This window comes from Brachyistius frenatus, unplaced genomic scaffold (genome assembly GCF_029030835.1).
Source record: "Brachyistius frenatus isolate BFR_SWC_R1_liver_20210118 unplaced genomic scaffold, ASM2903083v1 Contig_550, whole genome shotgun sequence".
NCBI lineage: Eukaryota > Metazoa > Chordata > Actinopteri > Embiotocidae > Brachyistius > Brachyistius frenatus.
This window is the reverse complement of record NW_027211149.1, coordinates 11,359-25,318: the sequence shown is the minus strand read 5'-3', so window position 1 is coordinate 25,318 and position 13,960 is coordinate 11,359. Positions and strand designations below refer to the sequence as shown.

Below are 13,960 nucleotides of genomic sequence, written 5' to 3'. Positions count from 1 at the left end.
ATCCACCGACTTACAGCCACAGCAGTCGTGGGCTGTAGTGGAGCCTCTGAGGAAGCCTGTGTTTTTGTAATTACTCTCACTGGCAGAAGAGGGAGACAAAAGCTCAGTGCTGCAGTTTCAACATGCACTCTTGATGCATTTTCAAGGTGATGAAAATATCCTTTTTGTACATAATCACATTTTTGTTGTTATTTTAAAGAGCTGGGCAGTTGAAAATAAGCTTTTCTTGTGCACTTTGATCCAAAAGGGATTTGTCAGTATAATCTGCGTCAGGAATGTCAAACTATTTTAAGATTTTATGTCCACTATCTTTGAATAAACACTATTTAATTCAGAGAGTCCAGTTGTTCAAAATAAAATAAAACATACTATGACATATTATGAGCAACGTGTACTTAAATAAATAAATACCTGTTCTGTAGGAAAATGTCCTCTTTGACCGATTCATCATTATATTGTTATTATTATTTGGATTGTAAATACTGTTTATTTCTGCTCAGGTATAATTTTATTGTTGTAATTGATCAAAATGTAAAGAAATACTTTACAAAATAATGTTCAGCTAAACAAACCTTTCCATTTTTGACTTTTATTGTGGAATTTTGGCATTTTTGGCCCTAAAACAGTTGTTAGGAGTATAGAAATAAAATGTATTTAAAATAATTTAAAATGAAAAGTAACACGTAGCAACAGATAAATACAGTATTTTAGATTAAAAAGTACAATATATCTGTAGTGTCGTGGGTTAAAAGTAGAAACATAAAATGGAACATTTATTTTACTTGTACTTAAACACTGCATTTGTATAAAAATGTTAACCACATAAATCCTCAAGAGTCTGCAGATATGTCAACATTTGTTCCTTTGTTCCATTCAATTTCTAGTCGTGTTCTGAAATTTCCCGCTCGTGACTTTTTTTTTTTATAGATCTTATCAAAGTGATTAAAGAAATATGACAAGTAGAGTCCCTCTCTTAACCAGCACTGTCTTATGGAGCTTCTTATTCTATAAATTGGAGATTTATTTACTACTAAATAAGATGAATTGATTCATCTTTTACTCTATTTATTTTGTGCTGTTGTGTTCAGTTCCTTGCAAGGTCAACAGGGGGCAGTATGAACCTTAATTTTGAGAAGAGACCTACTGATCTGACCTCAAACAACCTCACAGCCTCCTGAAATAAAAATAGAACCACTGCTTCCCCTCAGTAAATAAAGACAAAATAATAATAATAATAAAAAAAAAAGCTCTAAGCTTCAGAGGAAACATGAAACAGTCAAATGAAAGTCAATACACAAGACTTTAATGGACCAAAACAAAGATATGAAAATGCGATCTGCTTAGTAATAATGTATAATATAGAAGTCATACTGCGGTATATTAAAGATGAATGAAATCACAGTTGTTGTTTCAAATTCAAACGCTTGTAGAAAAATAAAAAAAAGTTCCAGCTGAGGAAAATGTTGGCACGTTTAAACAGGAGGCACACGTGAGATCTTACAGCACACAGGACGCTTGTTCATCCACTGACAGCTCAGTTTCTGATTTCACATATTATCGTTCAGACGTTTGAGATATACAGCTTATTGTTTTCTCACATTTCAGACATGATCTCTTTTTCTCCCTAAAATATCACTTTTAATTCCTACAGTACGATGTTGCACTTAAGACAAAAATTCATTGAAACTCGACTTTCTTCAGTCGTGCTAGCAGCTCCGCGAGGCACGGATGCACCGCGGTGGTTCGAGCTAAATGCTACCATCGGACAATCTTCACGTTAGAGGACGATCAATCTTTCTGTCGGACTGTTTTGTCACCCAATTTTGTCCTTTCGAAGGCGGATCGGTTTCCGATAAGCGCTGATATAAAAAAAACTTTCAAACAACATAATGCAGAAAAAGATCCTTGGGGTGATTTAGAAAATTGTGTGGTTTTTCAATCTTTACATTTCCTTTCAAGCTCACTGTTTCAGCGCACGGACGTCATTTCGGACCACAACATTTATCATTAAACTGTAAAACATCCTGCTTTTCGTTATATATCTTGGTCACAAATGTTTGATAAACCCCATTTCAGCCAACATACTGATATCTGAATTGATTTATTTTTTGCGTAATATTGGTGGGGTTCACCATTTAAAAAAAAAAAAAAAAAAATCCTAATCCACTTCTCCACTTACAGCACCGACTTGGCTCCACTGTACTTGCTTTTTTAAATTATTTTGAATTGCCCGTGGATGTTCTCTGGCACCTGCTACTGTTTTATTATCACCTGTGTCGAAGGTAGCCGATTCTAAAACGTGAGCGGACGACGAGCTTCCACAGAGCGAAGGACTCTCTTTGTCAAAGTTGGTGTCGTGTGTCGTTTTGGTGTTGTTGATTTTGAAAATGGCATCATGGCAGCTTCCTGCGGTGTTGCTATGGTAACGCCGCCGCCTTGAGGCGGTGCTATCTGACGAAATCCGGGAAAGTACCGGACACAAAAAGCAAGTAGAGTCGAGTCGAGGCCAGTTGGTACCATCAGTGGAGATGCAGCTGTACACTGGGAATGACGGGAACGTCATTAGTTTTGCAGGTTTCTGATCATGAAATATCGGACGATGGTATTTTTGACCGGGTGATGGCGCTACAGAAAATAAACATCAGATCCGACACCGTGCCACAAAGTCTTAAAACACCTAAACGGAGAACGTTTTTATACGCGTCTTGGTTAAACGACAAACAAATGATCTTTTCAGAAATATTCATCCCTAATAATAAACAGCTTTATACGACGACGTGGAAAAATACATTTGTCCACTTAGAAAGTGGAAGAAGGTTTAAAGTTTTGTATCATTAGCTCACCAACAGAAAAAAAAAAAAATACGGTTTCCTGCTGCCAAATAATGGAGAAGCTTTCCAGCAAAATGCACCAACAAAGATTTCTGACTCCAACAAGCTGATATGCACAATGCTGTGTTTTATGTACTTATTTTAATTTTACTTAAATCGTCCTTTTCCTTTATCAACCCAGCTACGTTACTTTGTGAACTTTGTTCAAGCTAATTAGGAACATTCACCTTTGAGTAAAAAAAAACATTTTGTTTATTTCCCTTTTTCTTTTCTTTTTTTTTACACAAATGAAGGAAAATTAACATAGAAACAGTAGATTTTGTGTAAAAACTTTTTTTTTTTTTTTAAAACACTGTTTATATATCCATATATTTACTATCTGACTATAACTAATGCTAAAGTTGTTATGTAATGAGGTAAAAAAAAAATTAATCCATGTGACATCTCATGCGAATATAAATACAGTTAAGAGAGGCAGAGAGTGATTCTCAGAGGTTATGAGGTGTTTATGAAAATGGCCAAAAAAACGAACATTAAAACGTTACTGCATCGTTTCACCGTTTTTTTTTCCTCCTTCGAAGCAGGATTTGAAGCTCACGGAAAACTGGCTTTCCTTTCAGCAGAGAAGTTGTTAACGTTGACGACCGAATCTCTCTCCTTTTTTTTTTTTAAACTCTTATCTGCAGTCTCTGGACGACTAACTGAGGGAAGTCGCTAGTTAACCCCTCTGAACTGCATTTGTACCGTTAGTGAAGTAAAAGTTCTTTCAGCCGCAGTGAAAAAACGAAAAGGAAGTTCACGTGCGGCGAGGCGACGGCGTGCTGACCGACTTCTGCTGCGTCTCCAGGATCTGCAGGTCCTCCAGCATCTCCTCGATCAGCGGCGGCATCGATCCCGGGATCTCCAGCTTCAGGGTCACCACTCGCTCGGCTCCTGTGGTAAAACCAACAAAAGAAACGCACACACGGCTTTAATAAATAATGTACGGCGGAGAGATTTACCGCCTCCCACCGCAAGATTGTTCGCAACAGACGTCGGCTCCAAATGCTTCCAGGAATGCGGCGTTTCAGACCAAAACTGATTTAAAAACCCACAACGCACCTGGACTCAGCCCACACACAGCAGCTACTGTTTATAGACTACAGCATGAGCCGTGACAAGAAAGGGACGTTTTTCATCTTTTGCAAACGCACAAAATGCTGACGCCCTCTGACCTTTAGCGCTGATGCTGCGCAGGTCGGTGATCTTCATGAGGGCCTTGGGGAACATGAGCGGCATGCTGGGCCGCCGCTTACGGGAGTAGATCTTCAGCGCCTCCAGCAGCGGCTCCTGCAGCACCTCCACCTTCGACGGCTCCTCCAGGTCCTGCCGGTCTGTTCGGGGGAAAATATTTCACCATTTTCACGCACACGCTCTCCTTTCTTTTCAAACATATTTAAAGACTGATCCAGCACCTCCGGAGACGAGGCAGATGGCGCTGAGGAGCCCGCTCTCCGTGTCGTCCATCCCCAGCGGCAGCAGCTGCCCGGCAAAGGTGAAGACCTGATCGGTCAGCGGTCCGAATCCTGCGTTGTGGATCTGAGTGCGGGTCAGCGTCAACCCGTCCGAGAAGGTCATGGTGTCCTGGTCCGGGGTGTAGCGGGTGCAGATCCTCAGGATCTGCATGAAAAGAGGAAAAAGAGAGCGAAGGAACGAAACCAAAAGAAAGAAAGTGTTTAAGTGTTATTTGTGTAATTTAACCCAAAATATAATTAAAAAAAAAACTATATCTACCGCAAATAAAACAATCATTTCAGCCACTGTCACAAAGCTGCAACGACAATCACTTTCCTTTTTGGAGGAGCCACCTGCAGATCCTACAGTAAAGAAGTTATGTCGGTGTGGACCCACCAGGATGTCGAGGCAGGCGGCTTTGAGCAGAGTGATCTGGTCGGTGATGGTCAGGCCGGTGAAGCCCGGCACTCGCTTGGCGAACTCCACCACCTTGATGATGCACTTGGTGGCGAGCTCGCTGAACTTGTCCCAGAGCCCGAGGTCCAGCTGGATCCGGTGGTCGGAACTGGAGTTCTGGACGGAGGAGAAAAAAAACAAAAAACACAAAAGAGGATCAGTGAGGTGTTTGTTCTTCATTGTTAAATTCATGTTCAGGTTCAAGCTTTGGGGGGGAAAATGCTTTCAAAGACTTAATGGTGTCGGGTTATTTTCTCTCACAACACAGGTTTATTTCAGGGAACTTAACACAGTAAAGTTCTTACAACAGAACTTTACAGCATTATATAGAAGAACCCAACAATTCAACGATTCCCTACGAAAGCTAGGAGGGAAAAAAACAACTCCCATTTAAGGGAGAAAAACCTCCGACAGAGGAAAGGAAAAACTCTCTTTTAACAGGAAGAAATCCTCCGACGGCTTTGACTTTTAATAATAATAATCAGATTTGCAGCTCTTTAAATGCCCCGCACCCCCCGAATATCTTAAATCCCTTCCTGCTACGGATCACGGCTGACAATCCTACATTTCCCGGGAGGCCGTGGAAATCTCTGCAGCCGATTCCTCACGCCGTGACTCACCGTGGTGTATTTTCCCAGCTGGCAGAGGGAGGGGAAGGTCTCTCTGTGAGCCCGGCAGATCTTCTCCACGACCAGGCCGAGCTCCGCCGTCAGCTCGTACGTCTCCATGATGGTCATCTTCACCGCCTCCTTCGTCCCCTTCCTCCGGTTTCTGTCGTTTCTCACCGCTGGGGGAGGGAATAGGGGGGTTGGGGGGACCCAGGTTATATAAAGATGTTCAGGAAAGCGGTTCAATTTTTTATTGTTTGGGTATTATTCTTTATTTCAATAAAACTTCATGTTACCAAAGAGCTTCTTGAGGCTTTAAATTGTTAAAAATGCATCGATTGTTAAATTAGAGGACGTTTGGATTATTAGTCAATAAGATGCAGAAGCAACGTGATTTGCATGTTTTAATTTATATGTAAAGGAAAAGTTTGACAATTTGGGAATTTGCCTCCGAGCCTGTGTTTGAGTGCCTATTGGTTGCCTCCATCCCAACTCGATCGACTCCGAGTTTCCGTCGTGTTTTCCGCGAGCGCTTCGACTCTCTCTCTGTGGGTGGAAGATGGTCTAGAGAGAAACCGTCGGCGCTGAGCCGCGTGCAGGGGAACGTGAAGCCGGGCGAACGCTTCCCTAAAACCAGGTTACCCTTACGTAATCGCTACGGTAACGGTGTCAACGCGTTTTTTTTGTGTGTTTTTTTGTTTTTCTCGGTGCGTCCCGCTGACTCAAGCTCAGGCAGCTATACTCACATGTCAGGGGGTATTACGCAACACCTCCGTCTCTGCCTTCCTCAATCTCACTCTCCTCCTCCTCCTCTTCTTCCTCCTCCTCCTCCTCCTCCTCATGGATGTCCTACATCTAGTGGTCAACACTCCGAGTGAGATCATATCACACGCCGACCGGCTGGCTTGGCTGACTGAAGCGGTTACATAGCGTCCTACTGTCCGCTACATGTGATGGATTTATGTAATGTCCGTGTGTCTGACAGCAACAATGGGAACATGTGGTTGTGGGTGGATCCGTCACCACCACCTCCTCCAGCTCATTCTACATAACACACACACAAACTGTTATCTAGGTCACTGCATAGCTGGGTAACACACTTTGACTTTGTTTCTGTTGTACAGTGGGGTTGTTATAGAGCGCTGCCGCAGCTCACAGCCAGCTTCTCACTGGGTCATTTAAAAAAAGAGAAACACATTATTTTAAAGGGATATTTCACATCATAAAGAGGACGTTTTAGCACTTCCTACGAATTTGGATTTTCTGAGGTTTGACGAGTTTCTAGCTGCAAAGTGGATGATTTCTTTTTTTGCATTTAAATATGTTACATATTACAATTTGATTTTTATATGAAATAAATCAAACGTAATTGTAAGCATCTTTTTTTTTAATCATTTGAAGACAAGGTTGAGCTTTGTTTCTGTGGAGGTTTTAACTGAGAGCCCCACAACGATGTAACGTACTAGAATCAATCTGTTCAATTTCCCTCCTTTATTTATATTTGCATTAATCTAGTAAATACAAAAATATGTAAAATTGTACTATTATTAATACATTATACGTGAAATCCTTTTACAAATCCTATTTATTTCATATAGAAGTTACATTATATCGTTTTTAAGAGATTATTACTTCTTTCATTTCTTGTTTTTGAACTAGAAAATCACCATAGTGTATTCAGGCCTGAATAGTGTCTACACTGGCTCTTTTTGTCAGCCCCAATAACCTCTCCAAAAGACGTTAGGGCGGCCTGCATGCCGCCTGAGTGGTGAAGCCCAGGGCGTAAAATGTCCAGAGAGCTTGTTGCTCTGAATGTACGTTGATAATCGGGCCGCACCGACAACTGTTTCAATATTTTATCTATATGATCTTTTAAAGCTGAAAGAAGTTCTGCATCTTTATGACGTTAAAAGAAGCTAATAAAAAGTCACATCCTCCGAAAACAGATCATGTGATTTCGAGAGCTCATTTGTGTCTTTTTCTCGTAATCTAGAATAAACTTGAGAGGATGTTTGAGATCGCTCAGTAAAATTTGAATTTTTAATTGTTGCTGTCTGTTAGAATAATAATACAACAAATAGATCCTCCAAGATCTCTTACAGGAAGGATGCAAATGACAGAAATACATGATTAAAATATAACACATTGCATATTTGCTAATTAGTCACAATAAACATCCAGATAACACCATCAGGAATACAGATTCAACTCACTTGAATGAGTTTCTATTTGCTTGTGGTAAAGTATTAACTTTAAGAAAAGCATGCCAAATTCTCACCCTTAGAAATAAACAATGTGTGAATGAATCTACCTCCTCTATTCCACATTAAAGCTGGTTCCTGTGGTCTATGCAGCTCTTGCATTTATGAAATGTGCATCCGCTTGCGCAAAAACACAAACTGAGTTGATAATTCACGTTTATAACTGTCCCAGTGACCCCTCACTCACCTCTTATATCGTCCACTCTCTAACCGATGACGTCCTCTAATCATTATCTACGACCTGAACTCCAGAGTCTAGAATCCACTATCTACCGTTTCGTAATTCCCTCTGTAATTATTCACATCTTGTGACGGCAGATGAATCATTTTGTGTGTTGTGAAAGTCTTTTTAATTGTGGTTAGCCGCCGACTTACACTCTCTGGACATTCCCACAGCGAAGCACCTCTGCAGCCGGCAGTACTGACAGCGGTTCCTGGTGATCTTGTTGATGATGCAGTTCCTGTCGCGGTGACACGTGTAAACCATGTTTTTCTGCACGCTGCGGCGGAAGAAGCCCTGCGGAGGCACCACGACAGGAGAGGCAAGAAGATATCAATAACTGAAGTTCACGAAGACAGTGCGTGAACTGCAATAGAAAGGTTCATTTTTACTCATAGAACACTTCAGAGTCTACGTATATTGGTGCCTGTGGAAATACAGCAGAACACAATAAACCGCCATGTAAACATTGATTGTAGATATTATTCAAATCCCCCCCCCAAATAAAAGAAGTCTCTTGGTACATTTTGAGGAGGGCAAACATGTCCACAAAACATTTAATACGCGGCTACTTGTGAAGCGATCGGGATTAAATCAAGACTACGAGGTTTGAACTGACGTTTGTTTGAAAGCTCAAGTCGTGCAGTTTCGTAGCAAAAAAAAAAAAGCAAACAGTTCGCAGTCCTCGAAGGATGACGGCGAGAACTGTCTTGCGTGAAGACTTTTTGCGTTCCCTCGCCATACTTTTGACACGTTACCTTGCAGCCCTCGCAGGCGCTGACTCCATAGTGGTAGCCCGACGACTTGTCTTGACACACGAAACAGGGCTTGTACGTGCGTGGAGGCGGAGGCGGGGACGGGGGGCCGGTGAACAGGTCGTCCGAGCTGGAGCTGGAGCTCCGGCTTCCCACGGCTGCAAACACACAACATGGACACACAGTCAGAGCAGGGAGAGGAACCGCGTGAACGATTTCGAGTCGACAGATTTGAAAGGTTCGGGTCCTTTTTTTCAACAATTATTTGCTCCTGCAACTTTGAAAACAAAGGATTGGCTTGTTTTATTTGTAATATGTGATCATAAACTGTTGTAGCGATGTTTAAACGGCTATTTTTTTGTTGTTGTTGACACTTTGTAGAATCTGTTACCCAATGAAAATCAGAGCTAATCGTTAGTTTTTGGCATACGTGAAATTATCTTTAAACCTGTCGCATCTCGAAAAGGATGAGTTGTAATGTTGTTATGACCTTTGAACCTTTCCTCAGGCTTTAACGTACACCTGTGAAAGTACAAATAGAAAACATCTCAAATCACATTGTCATGAAAATGACAGACTGGCGGCCTCCATGTGGCACTCAGCTGAAATTGCAGGTGTAATTTTGGACTTCACCTCCCAGAAATCCAAAACATTGTCACCTGTTAGTTGGCATCTGAGGAGGCGAGTTTTGTTGCGTTAGCTCCGCCCACCCTCTCTGGCTGAACGACCACCGCTGGACGACGGCGAACGCGTCACTAACTGTGCGATGCATGTGCTTTTTACCGGGGAATGTCGTCACAGGCTGCAATACCGCCGAGGACCACTAGAGGTTGGCTCTGAAAAACCTCCCGTTCACTGTTTTACTGCTGACTGGGCAGGAATTTCAATGTAAATCTACACCGATCTTATCACCCTTTATCTCAAACTCGTCAAAGGCATCACCCCCTCCCCCCTCCCCACCCCCCCGATGATTCAGACTCACACTGCTCAGTTTTCCCAAATGAAATGATGTTATGTATCATTACATTCTCCATTCTCCAACAATGTCTCTTAAAATACCAGATTCGATTCTCCGTAAAAGTCAAATCTGGGCTCGAATTCAAAAGTCTCAAATTGAATGTAAAATTTGAGCTTTCCTCGTGTCGAGGTACAAAGTGACCCACTTCGTCCCGGCTTTTTACCTCCAATTTCTCCAGTTTCATTTCACTCCGTCAATCACAACACGCAACCCTCCCCACTTTGAAGAGCCACTTTTGAGAGAGGAGATTTGCTCCAGTCTCTTTGCCCCCCCCCCCCCCGGCTCTCTGATCACCTCCACCGACCGCTCGGGCTCCCCTGACAGAAAACGAAGAAAGCTGTTTTGAAAAGGGGACAAAAAAAAAAAAAAGAGAAAAATGTGCTCATCTCCATCCCCTTGAACCCGCGGCCTCTGGTTGAACCTGGATTTCGTGCTGGTCAAACGAGGACACAAAACAATGCGGGAGCATGCCACGAGCCCAACTGACTGATGAGAGGCAGCGAGATTGGGAGGACGGAGGAGCAGAAAGTGTGTGTGGTGGGGCGGCGTTAAGTGATTTGGGTTAACCCCCCCCTCCCTTCCCATCCCAATTTAGGTGGTGTTGTTTGATGTATGCCACAAAGCATTGTGTGAGTCAAACATCGAATCAACAGACTTTTTAGGGTGTTAAACTTTGTAGAGGCTGAGAGATAAGACGACATGTTGTTGAAAAAATAAAGTAAAAGTTTAGCTTGCTATTGGTAGAAATGTAGAAACCTATATGCTATGTTTTTATGTTTAGTTATGTGCTGCTACTAAAAGTGAAGATTTGGCCTTTAGTTTTAAAGATTAACCTCACTTACCCCACAAATCACAATTCATTAGGAGAAAACATTTATTTTTGGATACGCTTAAAAAAAATGTTTTAAACAAAACATGACACCCCCCCCCCAAAAAAAAAAAAAAAAATCTCAGTTTCCAGCTTCTGGAAAGCAGGAAGATTTGCAGTTTATTTCTGTTTTATATCATTGTTTGATTCATATCTTTGGTTTTCAGACTTTTGCTTGAACAAAACTTTTGAAAAAGTCAGCAAAGAAAAATTTTATGGATTTTTTTTTTTTACTATTTTATACCAAACAATCAACCAAGAAAATGCATCCCAAATTATTTTGAGAAGTGATTAATCTGCAGATTAAACAGAACCAAACAAATGTTCAAAACCCATTAATTTAGTGTTGTATACAATAAAGAGAAGCATTTAAAAACTAACATTTGACAAATTGGAACTTATTTTGCTTGACAAATAACAAACAATTTATTGATTATCAGTTCAGTAGCAGTCTAATCATTGTTGTTATTTTATGTCCTTGGTTAAAAAAATGTTTTGTCCCCCTCAGACACTAATGTACGTTTAATTAATGAAGCATTTAAAAGAATGACTCAGGTTGTTGGAAAAATAAAAGCCCAAACATTCATTCATTAATCTCGTCTTGGAATAAAACAAAAAGTACCTTCAGCGAGTCAAAAACGTGAGAAGCAGATTTCATTTTTGGGGGTTCGTTCCCTTAAAAAACAGACTTTTTTTTTGGACTCTGAGACATAGAAACAGCAACACAGAGTATAACTTTGAAGTACTTGGACTTTATCTGAGTATTACCTTATACTTGAACTCCACTACATTTTAAAGGGAAGATATTGGCTTTTTTATTCATCGGACTGCTGTAATTAAAGTCTAGTTGGGGCTCTGTGTCACGATTCTCTCTAAACTTCTGAAATAGTTTCATTTGGGTAACTGTTTGAGACCCAAACAACCCAATAAACTTTTTTTTCCCCTTCTTTTAATCAATCAAACAATCTAATGATGTCAGATATAATAATATAACCAGTTTTTCTGAGTACTTCTGCTGTTAATAATCCCTATTTCTCAGTTGCTGTGGCGCTTTTACTTTTGTAAAAAAACAAAAAAACAACAGTACTTCTTCCACCACTGGCAACGGTCTGGCTCTCCTCTGACCTCCTGAGCTGGTGACCGTCCGGTGAACCCGTGGTGACCCCAAACTGACCGGCCCTGTCCCAAACGCAGACCACCTCGTGGACTCTAATACAGTTTCCTCTGCTTCCTGCTTCTCAGCAGATCCTTCGGCTGTTATGAAAGGAAGCTCCTGAAAAGCATGGCAGCGTGTAGACAAAGGGCACTGAATGACTTCAAGCCATTCAGTATTTAGAAGCAGCAGGTACACACTTTAAAAAAAAAAAAAGTTTCTAACGCACTATAATGTGCAAAAAAAAATGATATTTGCAACGAAAAACCCATTTCATATGATTACATCTGTGCGTGATTTAAATACTTTTATCTCCTTACGACTTCTTTTTTGTGTGAATTATAAACCATGTGAGCAGACTTCCAGTGAAATTGAACCAAAATTCAGGAGCTTCATTCGGGTGTGGGAAAGTTAACCGAATAAACAAACATTTTTCAGTCATTTTATATATGTGAATATGAATTTCTGGACTGCAACACAGTCTAGAGATCATCAACTAAGAGCACAATATATCACATCTATTTTAAAGTGCTCATCAGTTTCACTTTGAAATACATTAAAAACATCTTTTTTTTAAAGCGCTTCATTCTATTTTTTCCTGTTTATTGAAAAACTTCCCTGATTCAGATTTTGATGAGAAGGATTAATGACCACTATTTATGTCATTCACTCATTTATTGTATTGTAATTTTAAGATGCTCTATTCTTTCTTATCTATTTCATGAGTCTTTCCTGATTGATTTCTGTATTTTTGTTTTTTAGATTGAAATGTTTACTTCTCAACACGAATTGTTTTACTGTTTACATTTACACTGTCGAGTTATTAGACTGTCACTCATCTGTATGCATTAACCTGTATGAGAGGTGCTTTATTAATACAATTCTCGACTGCAGTGATTGATTGATTGATTCAGCAGATTTATCCCACAGTTTACGGTCCAGATCTTTTTTCTTTTTTTTCTACCACTATACATGCATTATCTACAATGGACCTACTTATCAGTGCATCCTATGGTGCAAGGGTGGTTCTTATAACGCAGCGCAAACTAGTATCTGATCAAATAAGGACGAGGCACGAAAAGTCTGGCACCGTCATCAGTTTCCACCTACACTGCGAGCACCGGTGCTCCTGCCAATCCGACTCGATCAGCTCGGGGAAGAAAGCTGCCAGATCCTCGTCCTGCTCCTGCAGCGCGCACGCGGGGCTGGAAGTAGTGTAGAAGTCCACAATTTCTCCGGGACCGAAAGCTTGAAATTCCATATAGTCGAACATGATCCAGGTCCGTGTGGAGACGTTGTCCGCATGGGAAACCCGTCACGCACCGCAATCGTTTCTGTAGGCTAATTGACGCAAACGGTGTTTAACGGCAGAAGCATGTCTTGCGTTGCCTTCAGAGGGGCGTGTGCGCGCAGGAACAGATCTATATTTCTCCACAGACCGGTCAGGGGGAAAAAAGAAAAAAAAAAAGTGTCTGCGGTTTGGACTCCTCCAAGCGCAACGCAGCGCGGTTCGAGCACATCCAGGTCTGCGGGGCTGTTTTGCATAACAAAGTTTGTTGCGGGACTCCTTCTTCTTCCTCTTATCTCCTCTTTATTGACGAATGTCTCAACTCAACCTGCTCCATACTCGTTATGTCACAGCGAGCGATGGTGTTACCTAATGTATGCGGGTGAACTCTCGGTGAACCTCCTTCCGCCGCTGCCCTTCATATGACCCAGCCGCTGTCTGACATCACAGCAGCAGCGCTGGAAACAAGTCCCTTTACTTGAGAAAAAAACAAAACAAAACAAAAACAAAAAAACACTAAAAAATATCCGCTAAAAAAATACAAGTAGGATTAATCAGGCAGAAAAACAGTTCGGAAAATATTTGTTTACGTAAGTTTTTATATTAAGCCATCAAAACTCTCATGCCTGGTTTAACAGATTTAGGATTAGGATTTCACTCAAATACTGTAGCAAACAAACAAAAAAACACATTTTAGTGTGTTAATATTGGATTTTATTTTGATAAGCTACCAGCTGACTGTGGTGGTGCGTTTGGAGCCCGGTTTGTTTTTTGTTTTTTTAACATCTGTATATATACATATATATATATATATATATATTTTTTTTTTAAATTTGGAGGTATGATTTACGTTTATTTATTTATTTTCCAACAAAGTATTTTGGATCATTTTAACATCAAAGATTTTAAGTTTTAATTGACACAAACAGAGGTTACAAATAAACCGGAAGTATACATTGCTGTGCATTGCGTGATCCAATGTGGATTTACAACAACTCGAGCCCGTAA

General features: G+C 40.8%; 1 protein-coding gene across 1 annotated transcript; it reads right to left on the bottom strand.

The window, feature by feature from the left end:
- Positions 1 to 379: 379 nt before the first annotated feature.
- On the bottom strand, positions 380 to 13,260 carry LOC138614686 (retinoic acid receptor beta-like). Its single transcript, XM_069688249.1, has 8 exons — positions 12,775 to 13,260; positions 8,629 to 8,783; positions 8,026 to 8,167; positions 5,402 to 5,568; positions 4,722 to 4,898; positions 4,286 to 4,490; positions 4,046 to 4,204; positions 380 to 3,764 (listed from the first exon to the last, which is right to left on the bottom strand). The coding sequence occupies exons 1-8, from the start codon at positions 12,935 to 12,937 to the stop codon at positions 3,628 to 3,630; spliced, it is 1,305 nt and encodes a 434-aa protein (XP_069544350.1). The 5' UTR covers positions 12,938 to 13,260; the 3' UTR covers positions 380 to 3,627.
- Positions 13,261 to 13,960: the final 700 nt, after the last annotated feature.

Coding starts and splice junctions, on each gene's coding strand:
- LOC138614686 (XM_069688249.1), bottom strand. CDS start 12,937: ATGTTCGACTATATGGAATTTCAAGCTTTCGGTCCCGGAGAAATTGTG. Junction 5,569..8,025: donor TGTGGGAATGTCCAGAGAGT/GTAAGTCGGCGG, acceptor TCCCTCCCCCAG/CGGTGAGAAACGACAGAAAC. Junction 4,491..4,721: donor CCGCCTGCCTCGACATCCTG/GTGGGTCCACAC, acceptor CTTTTCATGCAG/ATCCTGAGGATCTGCACCCG.